A 17,080-nucleotide genomic window follows, 5' to 3' on the forward strand; every position below is an offset into this window, starting at 1 on the left:
CCCTGCAAATGCTTCCAGCATCAAGGCACTTACTGAAAATCTGAAAATAAACCAATAAAAGAAATATCTGAACTAATGATCTGCCATCACAAAGCCGTTATGGAAAAAATCATCCTGTCAAGTATTATTACATTAAAGTCATTTCTGAACTTAAGAAAAAAATAATGGGACGGTGGTGTGGTTTTCAAAATATGTATCTTTAAAAATCTATAATGCTCTGAAGCAGAAGAATTCAATTGCCTTTTTTTTTTTTTTTTCAATTTCAGCTTTTCAAAACATGGATTTGAGAACTTCTACCGTGAGTGTTACTGCACAGTGCAAAGCCAGAGCCAAAGGAGAAGTCCTTAATCAAAAGCATTCCCTACTTTTTAAAATACTGCCTACCTTTAATTCTTATTTATTCCTTTAAGGAAATAAGCCAAGGCAGAGCGGTTGCTGAGTTTGGTACGTGAGCTGCACACACAGCAGCTGCCTTCAGTTTGTTGCTTTAATACTAATGGCAATACATCCCCGGTTCAATACGCTCCTCAAATTTACGGTACCCTGCAGAAAGCCCTGCCAAAGCAGTAAAAGCTGCCTTGAGCTGGTTTGGGGTTTTTTTCATTCATGCTTTACTGAGTTACCTATTTTTGCCATGCAGTGGGGGCAGCCAGATCCTCACCGCAGGCTGGGGTTTCTCGCAGCTTACCTGGTTCCAGCCACTTTAAGCTAAATTTCTGCAGGACCTCTAAATCCATCTGGTGCGATACATGGGTGGGGGGCAGAGCGGTTAAGCTGTCTGTCTATGGGATGACCCCTGTATCTACAGGGTATGTTGGTGGAGGGTTTTGTGGGGGAGCAAAGGCAGAGCTGGTGCAAACAGAAGAGGAGGCCATCAGCTCTGCTCCTTTTTTTCCCCTTTGCAAACATGCCCTGCTGCCGTTTGAAAGGAAAGCCTCTTTCTGCCGGGGCAGACAGCCGGCACTGAGCGTGCGTGGGAAGACAGGGATGCTCAGACGGACGGACACGTATCATCCACACCCTCGTGCACAGGTAACGATGAGTTTTTGTGAGAACCCGTTAAGCTTTAAGGTCCTTTTCTGTCTCCGCCCCGGACCTGGTTTCACTGAGGTTGTGCGAGATGCTGAATAAATATTGGCAGTTTAAATAAGGTGATGCTTCTTGCCTGCTCTTCCTCCTGTGAGGGCATGGGGGAGAACCAGCTGTGGCAAGCTCTTCTCAATGCCCTGACGTTTGCATCAGTTCCCATAAAACCTCGCTGTCTCTGTCCCTGTCGACCAGCAGAGCGCTTCCCCTTGCAAGTATTTCAAAACGTGGGTGGTATTTCCTCTTAAGTTAGTTTTGTTAAGAATATTCTCAGTAAGAAACTAGTTGCCATGCTCATACTACCAAGGACCCTTGTTGGTGTCAGCCGCGGTGATGCTTTCCAAAGCCAGGTTACAAACCTTGCTAGAAACCGATGGATAGCCCTTTGCCGAGAACCTGGATCGGGATGCTCCCTGGCTGGGCCAGATGGGCTCTTGGTCCTGGGAGGAGAGCTGGGGCCAAAAAGTGGCCTTTGTGCCCCACTGTGCTGTGGAGCAGCACCTCATCCCACGTGGGAGCTCAGGCAGCTCCCGCGGGGCGCACGAGGCCACCGCTGCCGGTGAGCCGTGGTGGGAATCGCTGGGGAGAAGCGGCTGCGGGAGATGGTTTCGCGGGGGAGCCGCCAGAAATGCCTTTTGGCAAGTGAGACAAGGACAGGTCAAAGGGAAACCTGTGGAGCGGCTGGTCATGCCAGTGAGGCGCTTGTGCAGGTGTCCCCTAAAAATTTAGGCTTGTGTCGTTACCTATGGAACGTACGCTCCTCTCCCGCGCTGGGGTCCCCTGCCTGAGCACGCTCGTGAAACCCGGGGGTTGCTTTTAGCCTTGCCATTGCGTTAACATCTTGACGATCGTTTTTCTGAAGTCTGAAGGTGACCCCGGGCTGCCGGCTGGGGAACCCCCGTACCGAGCCGCTCACACGCTGCTGCTTAAAGGCATCAGCTCCGCAGCGTCCGTTTTCCTTTGCGCACTGGAAAAGCTGGAGATCGCTGTTGTGATCTCTCTGAAAGAACTGAATTTGCAGACCTGTTATTTCCTGAGTAAAACACAACTTTTAGTTCTTCAGGTTTGGTTTGGTGTTTTTTTCTCAGATCAAACAGGAGCCTGCTCAGGGCAAACATTAAATACTACTTTTTAAAAGCCTTTTCTGCGCTGCTTCCGAGAGCCTCTCTAAAGCCATCAGTACTTGTGTAAAATCAAAATACATGTATCGAATCAAAAGCAACTTGAAAAAACCCTATCTGTAAGGGATCTCAAAGGAGATACTAAAGTTGCTAGAAATGATTCCAGGAGCACACACAAAGAAAGACACAGAGCCCGGTCCCAGGTACTGGAAATCACTGCAGATGAATGTATGGGTGACGTTCAACTCACACATAGTGCCAAGCAGGACCATCGTGAATATAAATATCAGCCTTTCTCTATCAGCACTGAGACCTCTGGCCCCAGGGTTTCTCCTTTTGATTAGTATTACAGGAGGAAGGTGGTGTAGATTTCCATCCGTCTTCATTCCTGCGAGGGAAACCCTCCTGAGGACTTGGGGGTGATGAGAAGGGGCGAGATCCCTGCCTGCTGCTGCTTCATTTTCATAAACCGAGGAGGAGGGTTACTTTTTTTTTTTCCTAATTTTTTTTTTTTCCCTTCCCCCCACCCCCAAGCACCGCTTCTTCTCTTCTGAAGTCTCACGTTTCCCTCCGGCGCTCCTGCCTTCCTCCCGGGGGGGGGGAGTTTGAAAACTTTTAAGGCTGTCTGCAAACGGCGCACGGCTCTTTCGAAGCGCCGGCTGAGACGGTCCCCACGGGACCGACCTTCACGCGTGGCCGGGGAGGGGGGGGGTGGTGAGTGTGTGCGTGTGTGTGTGTTTGTGCGTGTCTTCCCCACCCCTTCCTCTCCGCGCCCCCCCACGGGGCCGCCCCCGGGGCGGAGCCGCCGCCCTCAAAGCCGGGGCCGCCGGCGGACCGCGGGCAGAGCCTGCGCGGGTTTTGCGCGGGTTTTGCGCGGGTTTTGCGCGGGGGGTGGGAGCGCGGGAGCCGCCGGCAGCACCATGGAGAGCGGCACCGACCGCCGCCTCGACGCCGCCGCCTTCCTCGGCGCCTGGCGGCGCTGCGACGCCGACGGCAAGTGGGAAACACGCGTGGGGGGGACACGGCGGGGGACACGCGTGGGGGACGGGACACCCACGCAGGGGGTGTCTGCTGGATGGGTGCCGCTTAGAGGCTGTCCAGGCGGGTGGGTGCTGTGTGCATGGGTGCTGGGGTGGGTGGGTGACGCTGAGTGGGTGCTGACACGCGGGGGGGCGGGGGGGAGACCGCCCGGGTGGGTGGCGGTCTGGGCGCGGGTGCGGCGTGGGGCGCCTGCCGACGCGTCTAAGATTCACCTCCACGGGGTCCTGCGGGTGTTTCGGAGCCCCACTCTTCCTCCCCGTCGTGCCCTGATATGGGGTCTGAAAAATCCTCCTTTTCGCTCCAGAATTGCGGCCTTTTCATCACCTTCCTGTTCCTTCTGTCGTTCCCTCTCGTGGTCCCGGTTTGTGGGAATTTTTTTCCTGAAAAGTTTTCTGTAAGGAAAACTCCGAAGGTTGCTCTGCAACGCCGTGCCCAGCACCCGCATCGACGTGAACTGATCCAATTGAATAGGAAAATCCCCGAGGGGGCAGGCAGGGGCCCCAGCTGAGACCCCTACCATGCAGCCCACGACATGGTTTCCCAGAGCTCAGGCAGTGCCGCCTGACCATTAATATATTTGACTTTTCTTTAGACAACGGTTACATAGAAGGGAAGGAGCTCGACAGTTTTTTTCATCACCTCCTGGAGAAACTGGGACCAGAAGTAAGTACTGCGCTGCGTTAGTTGTACATCAAGTCCAAGCAAAAAGGTCGTTACGCTGAGAGGTGATTTGTATTTGTTGTTCTCTGATTCCGAGCTTCCTTAGCAATCCCCAAGGCAAAGAGCTTTTCTCTTGGCAACAGGATGGCATTTAAGCAGGTATGACAACAAGTGCAATCACCGGAGAAGTTTGATCGGTTGCTTTCAGTCCAACAGCTGCTGTCACCGTGAGATTGCGGTTGGCACCAGCTGAAGGGGCTGGTTGGAAGCGCGGAGAGAAAGTCATTTACTGCCATTGAATAGAAACAAATGAAAAAGCACCGGCACACAGTCTGGCAGGGTGAGTGGGAGGACAAGGGTCCTGATGTACTCAGGCAAGCGCTGATTAGTTTTGTTAATATGACAGGTTTCTTTCCAAGGTCAGTTTTAAACAAATACGCTGTCATTTATCTTAAACGGTGCTTAGGAAGCAGGCGTATGTCTCTATTGCTGAAAACGGCTATAAGCCAAGCAAGAATCTATTCTGTTGCTTGTAAGGTCAAGACCTGGCTCTCGTGTTTCTGGGATTCTCCCCTGGTTTCCTCTCCTATTTTTGGCAGCATTTCCCCTCTCTCACTCTCTGCATCCCAGTTCTACCAGAAGTTGCATGACAACTTACAGGGGCTGGTTTCCTTAGCTCCAGGTCATGCGTTGCCTTTGACTGTCGCCATCAGTGAAGGAGAAATCCTATCACTCAGGTCAGCTGCTCAGAAGTATATTCTAAGAATATATTCTGATAAAGGGCTTAATATTTTTGCTACACAGCGTGCGCCCAACTAGGAAGAGAAAATGAGTAAGCATCTTCCAACTGAAAGGGGAGGGTGTGCCAAAAAACAGAGATGCAACAGTTGCTTTAAGCAAAAAGTAATTAACAAAAAAGGGAAAAGGTAGCTGATAAAAGGCATAAATTCATGAGTATCAAGTGTAAAATCAGAATTATACTGACAAGCTAATTAGGATTCTTGGGTCTTTGGGGCTGCAATAAAAAAATAGAAGCTGTGAATAATTTTTCAAGCATGTTTTTGTTTAATTTGCAAGTAGATTTGGATAAAAATATCGACAGTTTCTGCAGAAATGTCTTGCTAGTGCATGGATGGTTAGATGAACAGATAGGCACGTAAAAAGACTTCAAAGCAAATAAAAAAAGATTCAACAATAAGCACTAAGAGTCATTAGGGACACAGAAAAACTGACTTGAAGAGAAATTGAAAAGCTCATGATCATTTACTCAGGAAAAAAGATGAAATTGGGAGCTGCTTGTTTTGGGGTATTGAAACACCAGCGCAAAGCATGCTCAAATGAACCCAGTGACAGCAAATGCGAGATCTTGAAGGGGAGGCTCAAAATGAGGCCGCAGAGCTCAACGCTGCAGTGGGTCACTGAAGCAAGGGACCCCCAAGATGGGCTCTCTAGAGTGAGCTGTAGCTGGTGATAAAACCGAGGTTTAGCCAGGGATCTCACGCTGCAGGCGGCTTCCTAATGATGAGAGGTCAAGAGGAAACTCCCAGCCCCGTTCTCGCCCATAGCTGCCCTTACACATCCCTCCCATGAGATTTTGGAGGCAGCATCACACCAGCTGGGTTGCAAACCCGGTGTGTTATAGCAGGTTTTGTGGTCTTGCTGATATCGATGTGAACTCTGTTATACTGTGTTAGGTATCAGCACACAGAACACGCAAAATGAGGGTGTTCTAGCAATGAACGGTTCTGCTTCAAGAAAGCGAGAACAGTTGCACTGATTGCCAAAAGTCATCGCTCACATGGCTCCAGCTTAAACCAGCACCCTCATCTAGCTTGTATCTCCTTTGGTTCTGCTGTCTAGGTTTTGCCATTAAAAGAAAAAGCTTAACAAATTGAACAAAGAAAAGAACCGACTCCTCCTCTCCGTATTAAACAGAAGAAACAGGCTAATTCCAGAAGACAGCGCTCACTAACTGCCAGGGTGCTCAGACTGGCTCTCAAGTGGTTTCAATCTTCTCCCCTGGTTTTCTTGCCTATTTTTGGCAGTATTTCTGCTCAAGCAGTATTACCCTGATGTGTTGCCTTGTTCCCCTTTGCCAGCAGTCTGGTTTTGGTTCTCATAGTCGTGTAGGGACAAAACGGTCTCCTGTCCAGCAGGCAGAGCAGTCTGCCTCGGTGGCAGAAAACCCAAGGGGAGCTTTGTGCTGGGGGGCTGAGATCCTAGGTATGGGGATCGCCTGCAGCGCTGGATTGAAGAAAGGTCTCTACTACCTTTGTACAATGTGTTTGTCTAACAGCATTGAGCCATTTTTCTCCCTTTCCCATGATTTGTGAGGCTTATTGTTATAGTGAGAGGAGTAAAGGATCCCCTTTGCACTGGTTTTCACCATCCTTCAGAAAGAAAGCGTCCCTCGTGATACAAGCTGTGAGCTGGGACTGAGCTCATTTTGACCTTTACTTCTTCTTTGGGCTCTTAACGCCTGTTTCTTTGCACAGTAAAAGAGGGAGACAGCAGTACACTGGCATAACTTCCAGATGTGTCACAAGGATTAATTAGCGACTGTGTCTGAAGTGCTATACAAATGATAAACAATGTTATCAGCACTGGAAGTTGTCTCTGCTTGAATAGCGAATGGCTTCATAATTATATTTTTTCAGCCTGCACTCTCTAAGCTGTTATTTTTCTTAATGACCACTGTACTCCTTCAGCTCTGTTTTTCTTCCCAGCTACTCTGCAGCATCCCCAGCTGACACTAAATGCCAGGGGATGGGAGCAGCTGGGAAAACAATGCAAAAGGGAGCCCGTTGGGAAGCTGAGAGGCACAGCTCTTCCTGACAGCTCTGACCGAGGAAGGAAACTTGAAATACCATCCAGGGAGGGAGGCTAATTCATCATCTTTTATTGAACCATCAAGAATTTGGAGGGGGGAAAGGGAAAACTTTGCAACAAAGGTAGACCTACAATAAACCTACCCAAATTCCAGATGCTGCTTTCTGTCCCTCCTCCTCCAGCAACGGGCAATTGCTGGAGGCATTGGACAACGTCCTTAATGACATGCTTTAACTTTTGGTCAGCCCTGAAGTGCTCAGGTAGTTGGACTAGATGATTGGTTTAGGTCCCTTCCAACTGAAATATTCTATTCCATTCTAAAGAAAATGCCTTCAATTTCCAGGTGCGTGTTACGTATCCCTAACGCTTCAGTGATTTATAACACTAAAGTTTATATAAATTCTCCATCAGCTAGAGGGGCTTCTGTGATTTGGTTTGTTTGGGGGATATGAGGCAGAATCGAGGATAATTCAGCCACGCACCAGCACAGATTTGTGAACTGCTGGCATTACCCATCTGCTGCCATTATTACTCCTATAACTTCTCTCTAACTGTTTGAGCCTCCAGCTTCCAACCTGCTGCTGCATGGCTGCTGTGAGCTGCCTGGGCTCTCTCCGGCTCACTCATAAACTTCTTTCTTCTACATTATGGCCACCTTTCTATGCATTTTCTAAAAGGTTTTATACTGAGGTGAAAACTTAGTGGAAAGGACAGTTTCTTTCAGCACCGAAGAAGTAATTTTATTGGAACAGGAACTACAGCCCCTGCCTTTCTCTCTTATATTGCTGTACATCTTTCTTTATCAGTATAGAGCTCACTCAGCATCTTCCTTGCTTGCTCTTTGCTATAGTTTTAACGAAGCTCTATGTATCGTCTCATAATAATTAGGCAAGAAGAGTTTTATAGATGAATGGCTATAAATTTGGGATTTGGATTACTGAAAGTTTCCATAAACCCAATGATGTCTGGGCAGATACAGAAGGAAATGCACATTGCCCTTAGGCTTGTAGGGCATTCACAGAAAGGTACTTCACTTTGCTTAAATTGTACTAAAATTAGACAGAAGACTTTCAGATAAAAGTTGGTTGCCCTCACCTAACTGTAAGTCTGTAAGAGACCACGTGTAAAAATTTTTGAAGTATAAATTTGATCAGGCAAGACAGGTATGAGCCTTGTTATAATGCCCCTGCCCCCAAACCATAGTTTTGATTTGGATAGTTATGACTGAAAGGGACTGACGTTAATCCTCAGGACCTTACCCTGAATAGCCTTAAAGGATTTGTCTTTGCTTTTTACTTCCAAAGAAGATGAGCAGCCTCCAGCTACTCTTGCACTTCATCCTTGCTTTGCACAATGTATTCTCTATGTAAATTAGGTGTTTAACGTAGTATGGTCAGGAATGCAGCAGCTAGTCATTCAAACAAAGTTTAATGGCCAAAATATCAGCCACCCTCCAAGCCATCCAAAGCAGACTTCCCCTATTTTTAGGGGGGGTTAGCCACCCTAAGAGACCCAGGATCACAGACCAGGTGTCTGGTGACCAGCAGGTCAACAGCAAGAAGACCCCTAGCAGAAAGCATTCATCTTGCATCCTCCTTCAGACTAATTCAGAAGTCTAAACCCTGAGTCGATCCTGATTGTTTAGACATGAGGAAGAGATTCCTTTCTGTGAGGGTGGTGAGGCACTGGGACAGGTTGCCCAGAGAGGTTGTGGATGCCCCATCCCTGGCAGTGTTCAAGGCCAGGTTGGATGGGGCTTTGAGCAACCTGGTCTAGTGGAAAGGGTCCCTGCCCATGGCAGGGGGGTTGGAACTAGATGATCTTTAAGGTCTCTTCCAACCCAAACCATTCTATAGCTCTGATTATTGCCAAATACAGCTCTTTCTGTAGGTGTGTTTTTTGTCAGCCTTGATTAGCCTGACCAGGTCCTCTTCCTGTTCCTGCACATTAAGGCAGGGCACGGCAAGTGCCTGGAAGTATCTCTAAATGCAAACTCAACATGCCTATGAGAAAAAACAGACATGATGTGTTTTCATTGCCCAAAGGCATGTCAAAAAACTTTCAGCCTAGCAGAAAGGGCAGAACAAAGAACCTATCCAAAGCCTAACCACAAAACCGTGATGGCACAGGGAAGGCTGTAATAGCCTTTGTTGGATGCTGATGTCTACTACGTGAAAAAATATTTCCCACATATGTGCTGATGAGAGCTAAAAAAAGAACCAAAACACAACACGGGATGACAGGATAAGCGCTCATCTATTGTTGCATGCAGGATTACAGTAAATCCTAACCAAAATACAGGGCCAAATTCTCAAGTGATAGCACTACAGTTAAGTAAGCAAGATTGGTCCAAATGAGAAGTTGGCCCAGGAGCTGCAGGGTGAAATCCCACGCTAATGCAGGCAATCCAACGTGCAGCTGCATGGATGAAATGAAGTCATTCGTGTGATTCATATTTTTAATGCTACGGGATTTAAAGAAGAAATGTTTGGCCAAAAAAAAGGTTCTTCTTCTAAGGTCAAAGTGTACGTTACTGATGTCTCATCTGGTCTTTGCTGGCCTCCTGTCTGTACTGTGCGGCTTTTGGCATGGTAATAGTTGTTGAGTTTGTTTTCCAACTAGCCTTCTTGGCAGACATAATTTATTTTCATAGATCTTGTAGGAACTTGATATCACTGGAATCCTTTGCCCTTCTATCAAATTTGGCTGAGACATTGTTAGGAGAAACATGTGCTCAAGCCAGCATTTTCAGATAAGCCTCATTTTTTTTTTTCAAGAAACAGTCTATAATGGTCACTTACATTTAGTTTCTTCTTGCCTTTTATACCCTTACCAATACTGTGGCTTGCTTCCAGAAATCATGTCAAGGAGGAAAAAAAAAAAAAAAATCCATTTATGACAAGACTGTCTTGATCAGCATGAATTAAATGAGACGTCCTCTTTCATCAAGTAGGAAAGGCTCCACACTGCTCCATACATTCGCTTTTTACCCCCCAAAACAAATGACTCATAGTCGTGTTTTCATCAAGGCAAGCTGCTGCCAAGCACATGGATCCCTTAAGGAGCAAAAATTTAATTAGACAGCAGAAGGCAAAGAGTACGACAATATAAAAGGAATGGGTTAGCAAAGAAGACAGATTACAGCCAGGTTTCCAAAGCATCATAACCAACCATGACAAAGAAATTAAATGCTGTGGAGGACAGAAAAAAAAATGTGAGCATGCCCTTTCCATTATTACAAACAGTATTAAAACCAAGATTACCTTTGTGATGCTAAATACTTCTAAAGGGTTTTTGCAAAAGTGAAGACGAAGACTGGACATGGAAAGGCGAAAGCAGAAAATTAATTTGTTATGGCAACGTGAAGCATAGAAGCTTTCCTCTGCAAAACTCTGTGGAAGACCATCCATAGTGAGACATTTACTCCTTAACCCCGAGAAATGTATGAACAAAGCCATAGCAATATTTTACACTGTGTGCTTTTATGAGGACAAAAAGGACATGGCCTTCTCCTCATGGTACGTAGTAAGGATTTCTTCCTTGACTGCACAGTGAGAATATGCAGCAGCAGCTCCTGGAAACCACGCAGCATCTGACCTGTGAGGACCCAGGCAGCTGAAGCTTGACAACTCCTATGAAGCAACCTGAAAAGGGGTTAAAGCATCTCTCCATTCCAGGCTAGCTCCCATCATCATTATAGACCAGTGAAGATTGTTTTTCATGGAAATTAGTAGAGGGTTGGGTTGGTTTTTTCCCCTTAAATAAGCATCAGGAAGATATTGCTGGGGGTTCTGCTGCAGGACCCTTTCTTGCCAAGTACTTGCTCTCCTAGAAACCACACTCTTCCTCAGTGCAACCCCGAGCAAAACTGGAGGCAGGTCCTAGTTCAGGTATGTTTTCCAGACTGTGGCAGGGAATCCTCTTCATTACAATGCTGACTGATGCTAAACATAAGCATCTCTATAGCTGTTTCTGCCTTAAGTAGGCAGCAGTTCAGGGGAAATTGTGCTCCTCTGTCAATTAGGGCAATTACTTCTTGATGAACTCAGAGAGGTGCATTGCAGCAGGGAAAACATGAGATGACAAGAAAGGCCTCCCCATACAGACAGCTACCAGAAAAGATGCACCAAGTCTGCAAAATTGTAGCCCAAGCAGTGAACACTTCAGAAAACTTTGCAAACCTTTGAAACTGGGAGGGATCTGCTGCTTGACACAGGCAACCCAGTCAAGACAGCATCAGCTCTGATAAAAAAAGCTGGGCTCAGCTACAGCCATTTTCCCCTGTTCCGGATGATAGAGACAAGAGGCACTAATTTGTATTGTGCTATTTGTACAGTTGCTTTCCAGAGCAGAAAGGTGGTGTATTTTATTTTTTTTTTGTTACCCCTCCTGTAATTCATAGCATTTGAACAAATGAAGCGTGAGCCTGAGGCATTTGCAAGCAGAGCGTGTTTGGCTTCTAGGCTTTCCTGCTTGTTGCAGTCTGTAGTTGAACAGTGAGTTAATAATTAAAGGGAAGGAGGGAAAAACAAACTTCCCCAGGAAGCCGGTGGCCATAGCCCTCGGCACAGCACCTGTGTTTCCCTGTAAACGCCGGGATGTCCCCCCCTTCTTGCTCTCCTGATCTTTCTGCCTCTACCGCAGGACTTGCCCCGATCTGGGAGGCAAGGAAATATTTGTAGGAGCCCAAAGGCAGAGAATAAAAAAAAGGCAGGCCTCTCGACGAGTAAGCTGCCAAGCTTTTACCTTCGGCCTCCCCTCAGCAACCTCATCGCGGGGTGGCCGAGGCAGCGAGGGGGTCCCCCGTACCCCCAAACCAGCCCCAGTGTTGGGTGAGAGATGCGCTCTCACACCACCGGGCGGTTGCTGGTTCCCTGCCCAGGCTGTGCCTGCAGAAACTCCTTCGACTGTAATTTCTTACCTGTGCATAGTTATTTTGTCCCTTTAAGAAATACCTGAATCTTGTCTGTACAAACCACCGATACTATTGGAAAAAAAAAAAAAAAATCTGCTTAACATGTTTACGTGACTGTAATTGGTTGCTATATCTACAAGGCTTTTAAAAAATTTAATAGTCTTCATATTGTCTCTCTTTAATTTCCCCGGTGACTGGCTTTGCTTGCTATTTGTCTCTGTCCACCTCCTTGCTTTGGAGCAGAGCTTGGCGCCCCAGCAGGGGTGTCCCCTCCTCAAGCCTTCCTAGGGCTGCCGGGACATTGCACCGGTACAAATAATACCAGGGACAACACGTTTGGCTAGTAAAACCCTGCCTCAGCTCCATAAATCCTGGACTATTGCATAGACAGTACTTTTGCCCAAATACTCTTCTCCCTCTGTTTCTGGAGCATGCTCTTGTCTAGGCATGCTGAGCGCTGAACCACACGCAAGCTTCCCAGTGCCTCTGCCCTGCTGTAGCAATGCTGCAGCCCTGATTTGGAGGCAAAACCATACACGAACAAGATCTAAGCAAGCCAGAGAATTGAACTTGCTCCCTAAGCCTTCAGGGAAGGATTGGCAGCTCCGGCCATCTGCCCCACTGTCCTGGCTCTGCCCTGCAGCCTCCAAAATCAGATTACAGAGTCAGCAAATACAGCAGGAGTCTGCAGTTCATGTCATTGCCTGGACAAAGGGAACAAATCGTGCAGATTACGTGCGAGGTTTTTTCCAACTATTTAAATGTTTTTGGAATGGAAAGGAAACCAGAGCAAGCAACTGGTCTGCACCATGAGTAGGTTGATCTTGGAGACCAGGTCTCCCAACCTTGGTTTCTGCTTGGAAGTGGCATGGCTTATTTGATTTTTTTTAAATTATTTTTTTTTAATCTTCTGGGATTGGGGTTTTTTTTTGTAAACATAAAGGTCCCCTTTGAAACCTAATGGTCATAAACCAAGTTATATCATTCTCAGTGTAAAAATTTGTAATATACAAATAATTTTGCCTTGAACGCGCATCTTGGGAAAGCCAGTTTGTGCAGTACCTTTTAGTTTGCTTTTATTCTTTGGGACTAAAGGTTGGGGTTTAGTAGATCCATTACCACTTGTGTTTGATAAGTAGAGTATTTATGAACAGAGAGAGATTGTTCAATTAAAAAAAACAGCACTGCAGTGTAACCCATTGGACTAAAAGCAGTTTATGTATGGAGCTATGTAAATATTATAAGTATTTCAGGTATTTACTTGATGTATCCCATAGTTTAAATCGGTTAAAAATAGAAAAAAAAAAAAAAGAGGCAGTCCTATTTTTATGCAGATAACAATGTTCCTGCTACACAAAGCTCAATGAAGTGGTGGTTAATAGCTGACACAAAGTTAAGCAATAAGCTTTCTTAACAAATGACTAGTCTGAACTCCACAGTGCACTTTTCGAATATCAGCTATGATTATCGTTTCAGAAATAACTTATCCTACTGGGCACGGAGGAGGATAATTTCAGAGTACTTTGCAAGGCTATTGAAGTTGGCAACTGATAGGCTTGCCTAACTCCTGGGAGGTGTCTCAAAGCGTCAAGGTGCCGTCAGAAGGCAATTTAAATAGCACGAGGGCGAGTTATAACGCCCAAGGGAAAGAAAACTGTACGTGCGTGTTCAGTAGTGTGCTGTGCCCCCGATGCCCGCACCTGGGGGGCCCAGCAGTGAGGACCACCCGGGGCAGTGGTGCGGGCACCCAGCCACGAAGCCCGCAGGGCTTGCTGGCCACCACCGCGGGGATGGAGCATCCTGCAGCCATGCCCTGGGACCTGCTCAGGGCCAACGGCAGGCCACCTCGGGCACATCCCTGTGGGATCGCTGCTGGGCGATTTGTCCCCTAACTGGGAGCTGCCAGCCCTCGGCTTTGTAACCCAAGGATGCGCCCCAGGGGATGCACTCAACCTGCCCTACAAAGATCCATCTGTCTGCACCCGTCCTCCCATTCCCACTCCCAGATTCCCACACTTTCCATCATCTGGCACATCCTAGTCCTGTAGTACCCTAGATAGTGGAGAGATCAAAGAGTTTCGCTTGTTCTAAGCAGAGCTCCCTCTAGGTTGTTTTGACTTGACATTTATAAACCAAAGCCAATTAACTCTTTCTCCCCTGATTTCAGTGTAGGATCCTCTGCACTGACAGTGCTATTAAAGATTTCTCTTGTCATGGTTTAACCCCAGCCAGCAACTAAGCACCACGCAGCCGCTCGCTCACTCCCCCCCCATCCAGTGGGATGGGGGAGGAAATCGGGGGAAAAAAAGTAAAACTCCTGGGTTGAGATAAGAACGGTTTAATAGAACAGAAAAGAAGAAACTAATAATGATAATGATAACACTAATAAAATGACAATAGTAGCAATAAAAGGATTGGAATGTACAAATGATGCGCAGGGCAATTGCTCACCACCCGCCCCAGCTAGTCTCCGAGCGGCGATTCCCTGCCCCCACTTCCCAGTTCCTATACTGGATGGGACGTCCCATGGTATGGAATACACCGTTGGCCAGTTTGGGTCAGGTGCCCTGGCTGTGTCCTGTGCCAACTTCTTGTGCCCTGGCTGGGCATGAGAAGCTGAAAAATCCTTGACTTTAGTCTAAACAATACTGAGCAACAACTGAAAACATCAGTGTTATCAACATCCTTCTCATGCTGAACTCAAAACACAGCACTGTACCAGCTACTAGGAAGACAGTTAACTCTATCCCAGCTGAAACCAGGACATCTCTATAAGCCCAAAATGACTTTGTGCAGGTAAGTGCTCATGAGCTCTGAGGCTGCTCTGAAATAAGGTGAAGGGAAATTAAATTATATCATAAATGATCACTCATACTATCTGCCTATCCATCCACCTATAGAGATCTTTTTTCTGTTATTACTGGCAGTAAATTAAAGCTTTTGGGAAATAGCAGTCACATCTAAACACAGGGGGAAAGGTGGTGACAAAGTGGGTGCAAAGGTAGACCTTAGCTTAATGAGCCTAAGCCAAAGAGATCTCATTTTCTTCTTGCTTACCTCATCTGTGACATCCTAGCGTGTTTCTACACCTCTGAGTGTGGCAGCTGCTGCTGAGCAAAGGCTCTGCGGCTGTACCGCTTGAGAGGAGCTAGAAATCGCTGTCGTCAGCTGGCTACGACTGAATGTGGGTACGGCCAAGGAAGTTTTGGGGTGTGAGGCACGTTCAGTTTCCAGGGTGGTGGTTTCAAATACCCATCCGAAGTGAGAACGTGAGCTGCAGTTGCTGAGCGTGCAGCCCGGCCATATTACTCTGCTCAGAGGTGACAAACCTTCCAGAAAGATCTCCTTCTACCCCGGGCAACTTTTCACAGAAGAGCGCAATTGCTGCTCCAGGTCATGCTTTGCAGAATCACGGCCTAAAGGAGCACATAAGGCAGTGAATTATCTGGGGTTTGGACACGTAACATCCAGGGCATCACGCGGAGTGTGCACACCCGCTGTTCGCTCTGCCTGGACAGGGCAACGGGGTCCTTTCCTAAGAGTGGGGTTTAGATTTGCTTGGCCTCTGAACAGCCAGGTAGGCTGCACCGAGCTACACGCTGAGTAAATTTGAGAAAGTCACTCATGGTCTTGCGTCACCGTATTAAGAAAGGGATTGTACAACCTGTTGGGCCCACGATAGTAGCTGAAAGGATGAGAAACTGGGTTAGAAGACCCAGAAGACACAGCTGTAGGCCTAAGTCCACCTGGACGTAGAAATGATAAAACCTTTGAAGGGCTTTTCTTCAGGGGTTGGGAAGAACTTAATTTATTATCTTGTAAAAAGTGCTGCAAAGGTATGCCAAGAGCCATCTGGGTTATCCTCCTCCCTCCCTCCTCTCCCAGAGAGAGCCACCTCCCACGGGACTGGAAGAGGAGCCAGGACCTGCTCAGTGCGGGTGCAGAGGGTAACATTGGACTTCATTAATTGCTTGGGTGAGATTAACTCGGTGAGCTTCCCAGCCCAGCCACAAAGCTCATTTGACCAAGAAGCTTTTCCCCAGGGTGGGAAAATCGTGCTTTATGTAGCCCAGTCAGACCAGATACCCGAATGGTTACTGCTAAGAAAAAGAAATCATGCCTGATGAACCTAAGCATCGTATTTCACCTGTCACAGCGATGCCTGTCGAAACATATAACCTGACAAGTCCTGAAAACTCCTCACTAGGTATAAATTGATTATGGGCTTGAGCAGATGCAAAGGGAATGTGAATTGCTTGGAATTCCATACTATTAATCCAGAAACACCAACAGGGCTTGGTGCCAAGTCTTGAACCAGTTGACAGGCAATAATAAGCAACAATCTAACTCCACTGACACCTTTCAAGGCTGATGATCTAATGAACTACAGAGATGTAGTTCAAGGATAAGGACACCCTCCTGAAAAGCACAAGTGGAAAATGAGCTGTGTGGAAACCGCTGTAAGGCACACTCAAGCAAAACCAAACCCCAGTGATATTGTGGGAGCAGTTGGCTAAAGAAGCAGGTGTCACTGAAATATTTTGGGGTCTCCAAACTCTGGTCTTCCAACCAAAAGCTTAGCTGCAACAAAGCTATGTATAGGACTTATTTCCAGAAATTCAGCCGCGGTGGTGTGTTTGTGGACTTTTAGAAGCATTATCCCCAACTGTAAGGATGCAGTGATCCTGCCAGTTATCTGTGAGTGAGGAGGGATTTCCTCCAGGAGACTCTTCTAGTGCCCTCAGCAATTTTCATGTGTGTGTTGTTTTCCCCGTGGCAGAACACCATCACAGAAGAAGAAGTTCAGAGGATGAAGGAGCAATTCGTGTCTGCCTACGATGTCACCACAGACGGACACTTGCAAATCCAAGAGGTATCTCTTCCCAACCCCAGCCCAGGATTTCTTTTGTACAAAGACAGAGAATTAGGACAGACTTTTTCTTAGGGCTTGTAGCAATAGGACAAGGAGTAACAGTTTTAAACTAAAGGAGGGTAGATTCAGACTAGATAGAAGAAAGACGTTTTTTACAATGAGGGTGGTGAAACACTGGAACAGGTTGCCTAGAGAGGTGGTAGATGCATTCAGCATCAGGTTGGACGGCGGTTTGAACAACCTGATCTAGTTGAAGATGTACCTGCTCACTGCAGGGGTGAACTTTAAAGGTCCCTTCTAACCCAAGCCATTCTATGATTCTATATTTAGAGCCTATAGCAGACTTGGGAGATATGCAAGACAGAGCTTAGGTGGGAAGGAGGTGAGTCATGGAGTACTACATTAGCCAGATCTGTTGGTCTGGGGTCTATTTCCAAGGCAGCAACATGCCCAGCTTATATTTTCCCATATTGGGTCAGCAGCCACCCAAGTGTTATCTTTACTTTCATGGTTTGGGTCTGTTTTGGGTTTTTTTTAATGCGGTTTTTTTTCCAG

At 46.9% G+C, this 17,080-nt stretch overlaps 1 protein-coding gene across 1 annotated transcript in view; it reads left to right on the forward strand.

Annotated features, from left to right (window-relative positions):
* The first annotated feature begins 3,074 nt into the window (after nt 1–3,074).
* Nucleotides 3,075–17,080, forward strand: part of SCGN (secretagogin, EF-hand calcium binding protein) — a 30,651-nt gene continuing 16,645 nt past the window's right edge. The window contains exons 1-3 of the mRNA XM_049830501.1: nt 3,075–3,200; nt 3,841–3,911; nt 16,433–16,525. Of these exons, the coding sequence (XP_049686458.1) occupies nt 3,128–3,200; nt 3,841–3,911; nt 16,433–16,525 (237 nt within the window). The 5' untranslated portion in view covers nt 3,075–3,127. The remainder of the gene's footprint in view (nt 3,201–3,840; nt 3,912–16,432; nt 16,526–17,080) is intronic.

This window comes from Accipiter gentilis, chromosome 27 (genome assembly GCF_929443795.1).
Source record: "Accipiter gentilis chromosome 27, bAccGen1.1, whole genome shotgun sequence".
NCBI classification, from domain to species: Eukaryota; Metazoa; Chordata; class Aves; order Accipitriformes; family Accipitridae; genus Astur; species Astur gentilis.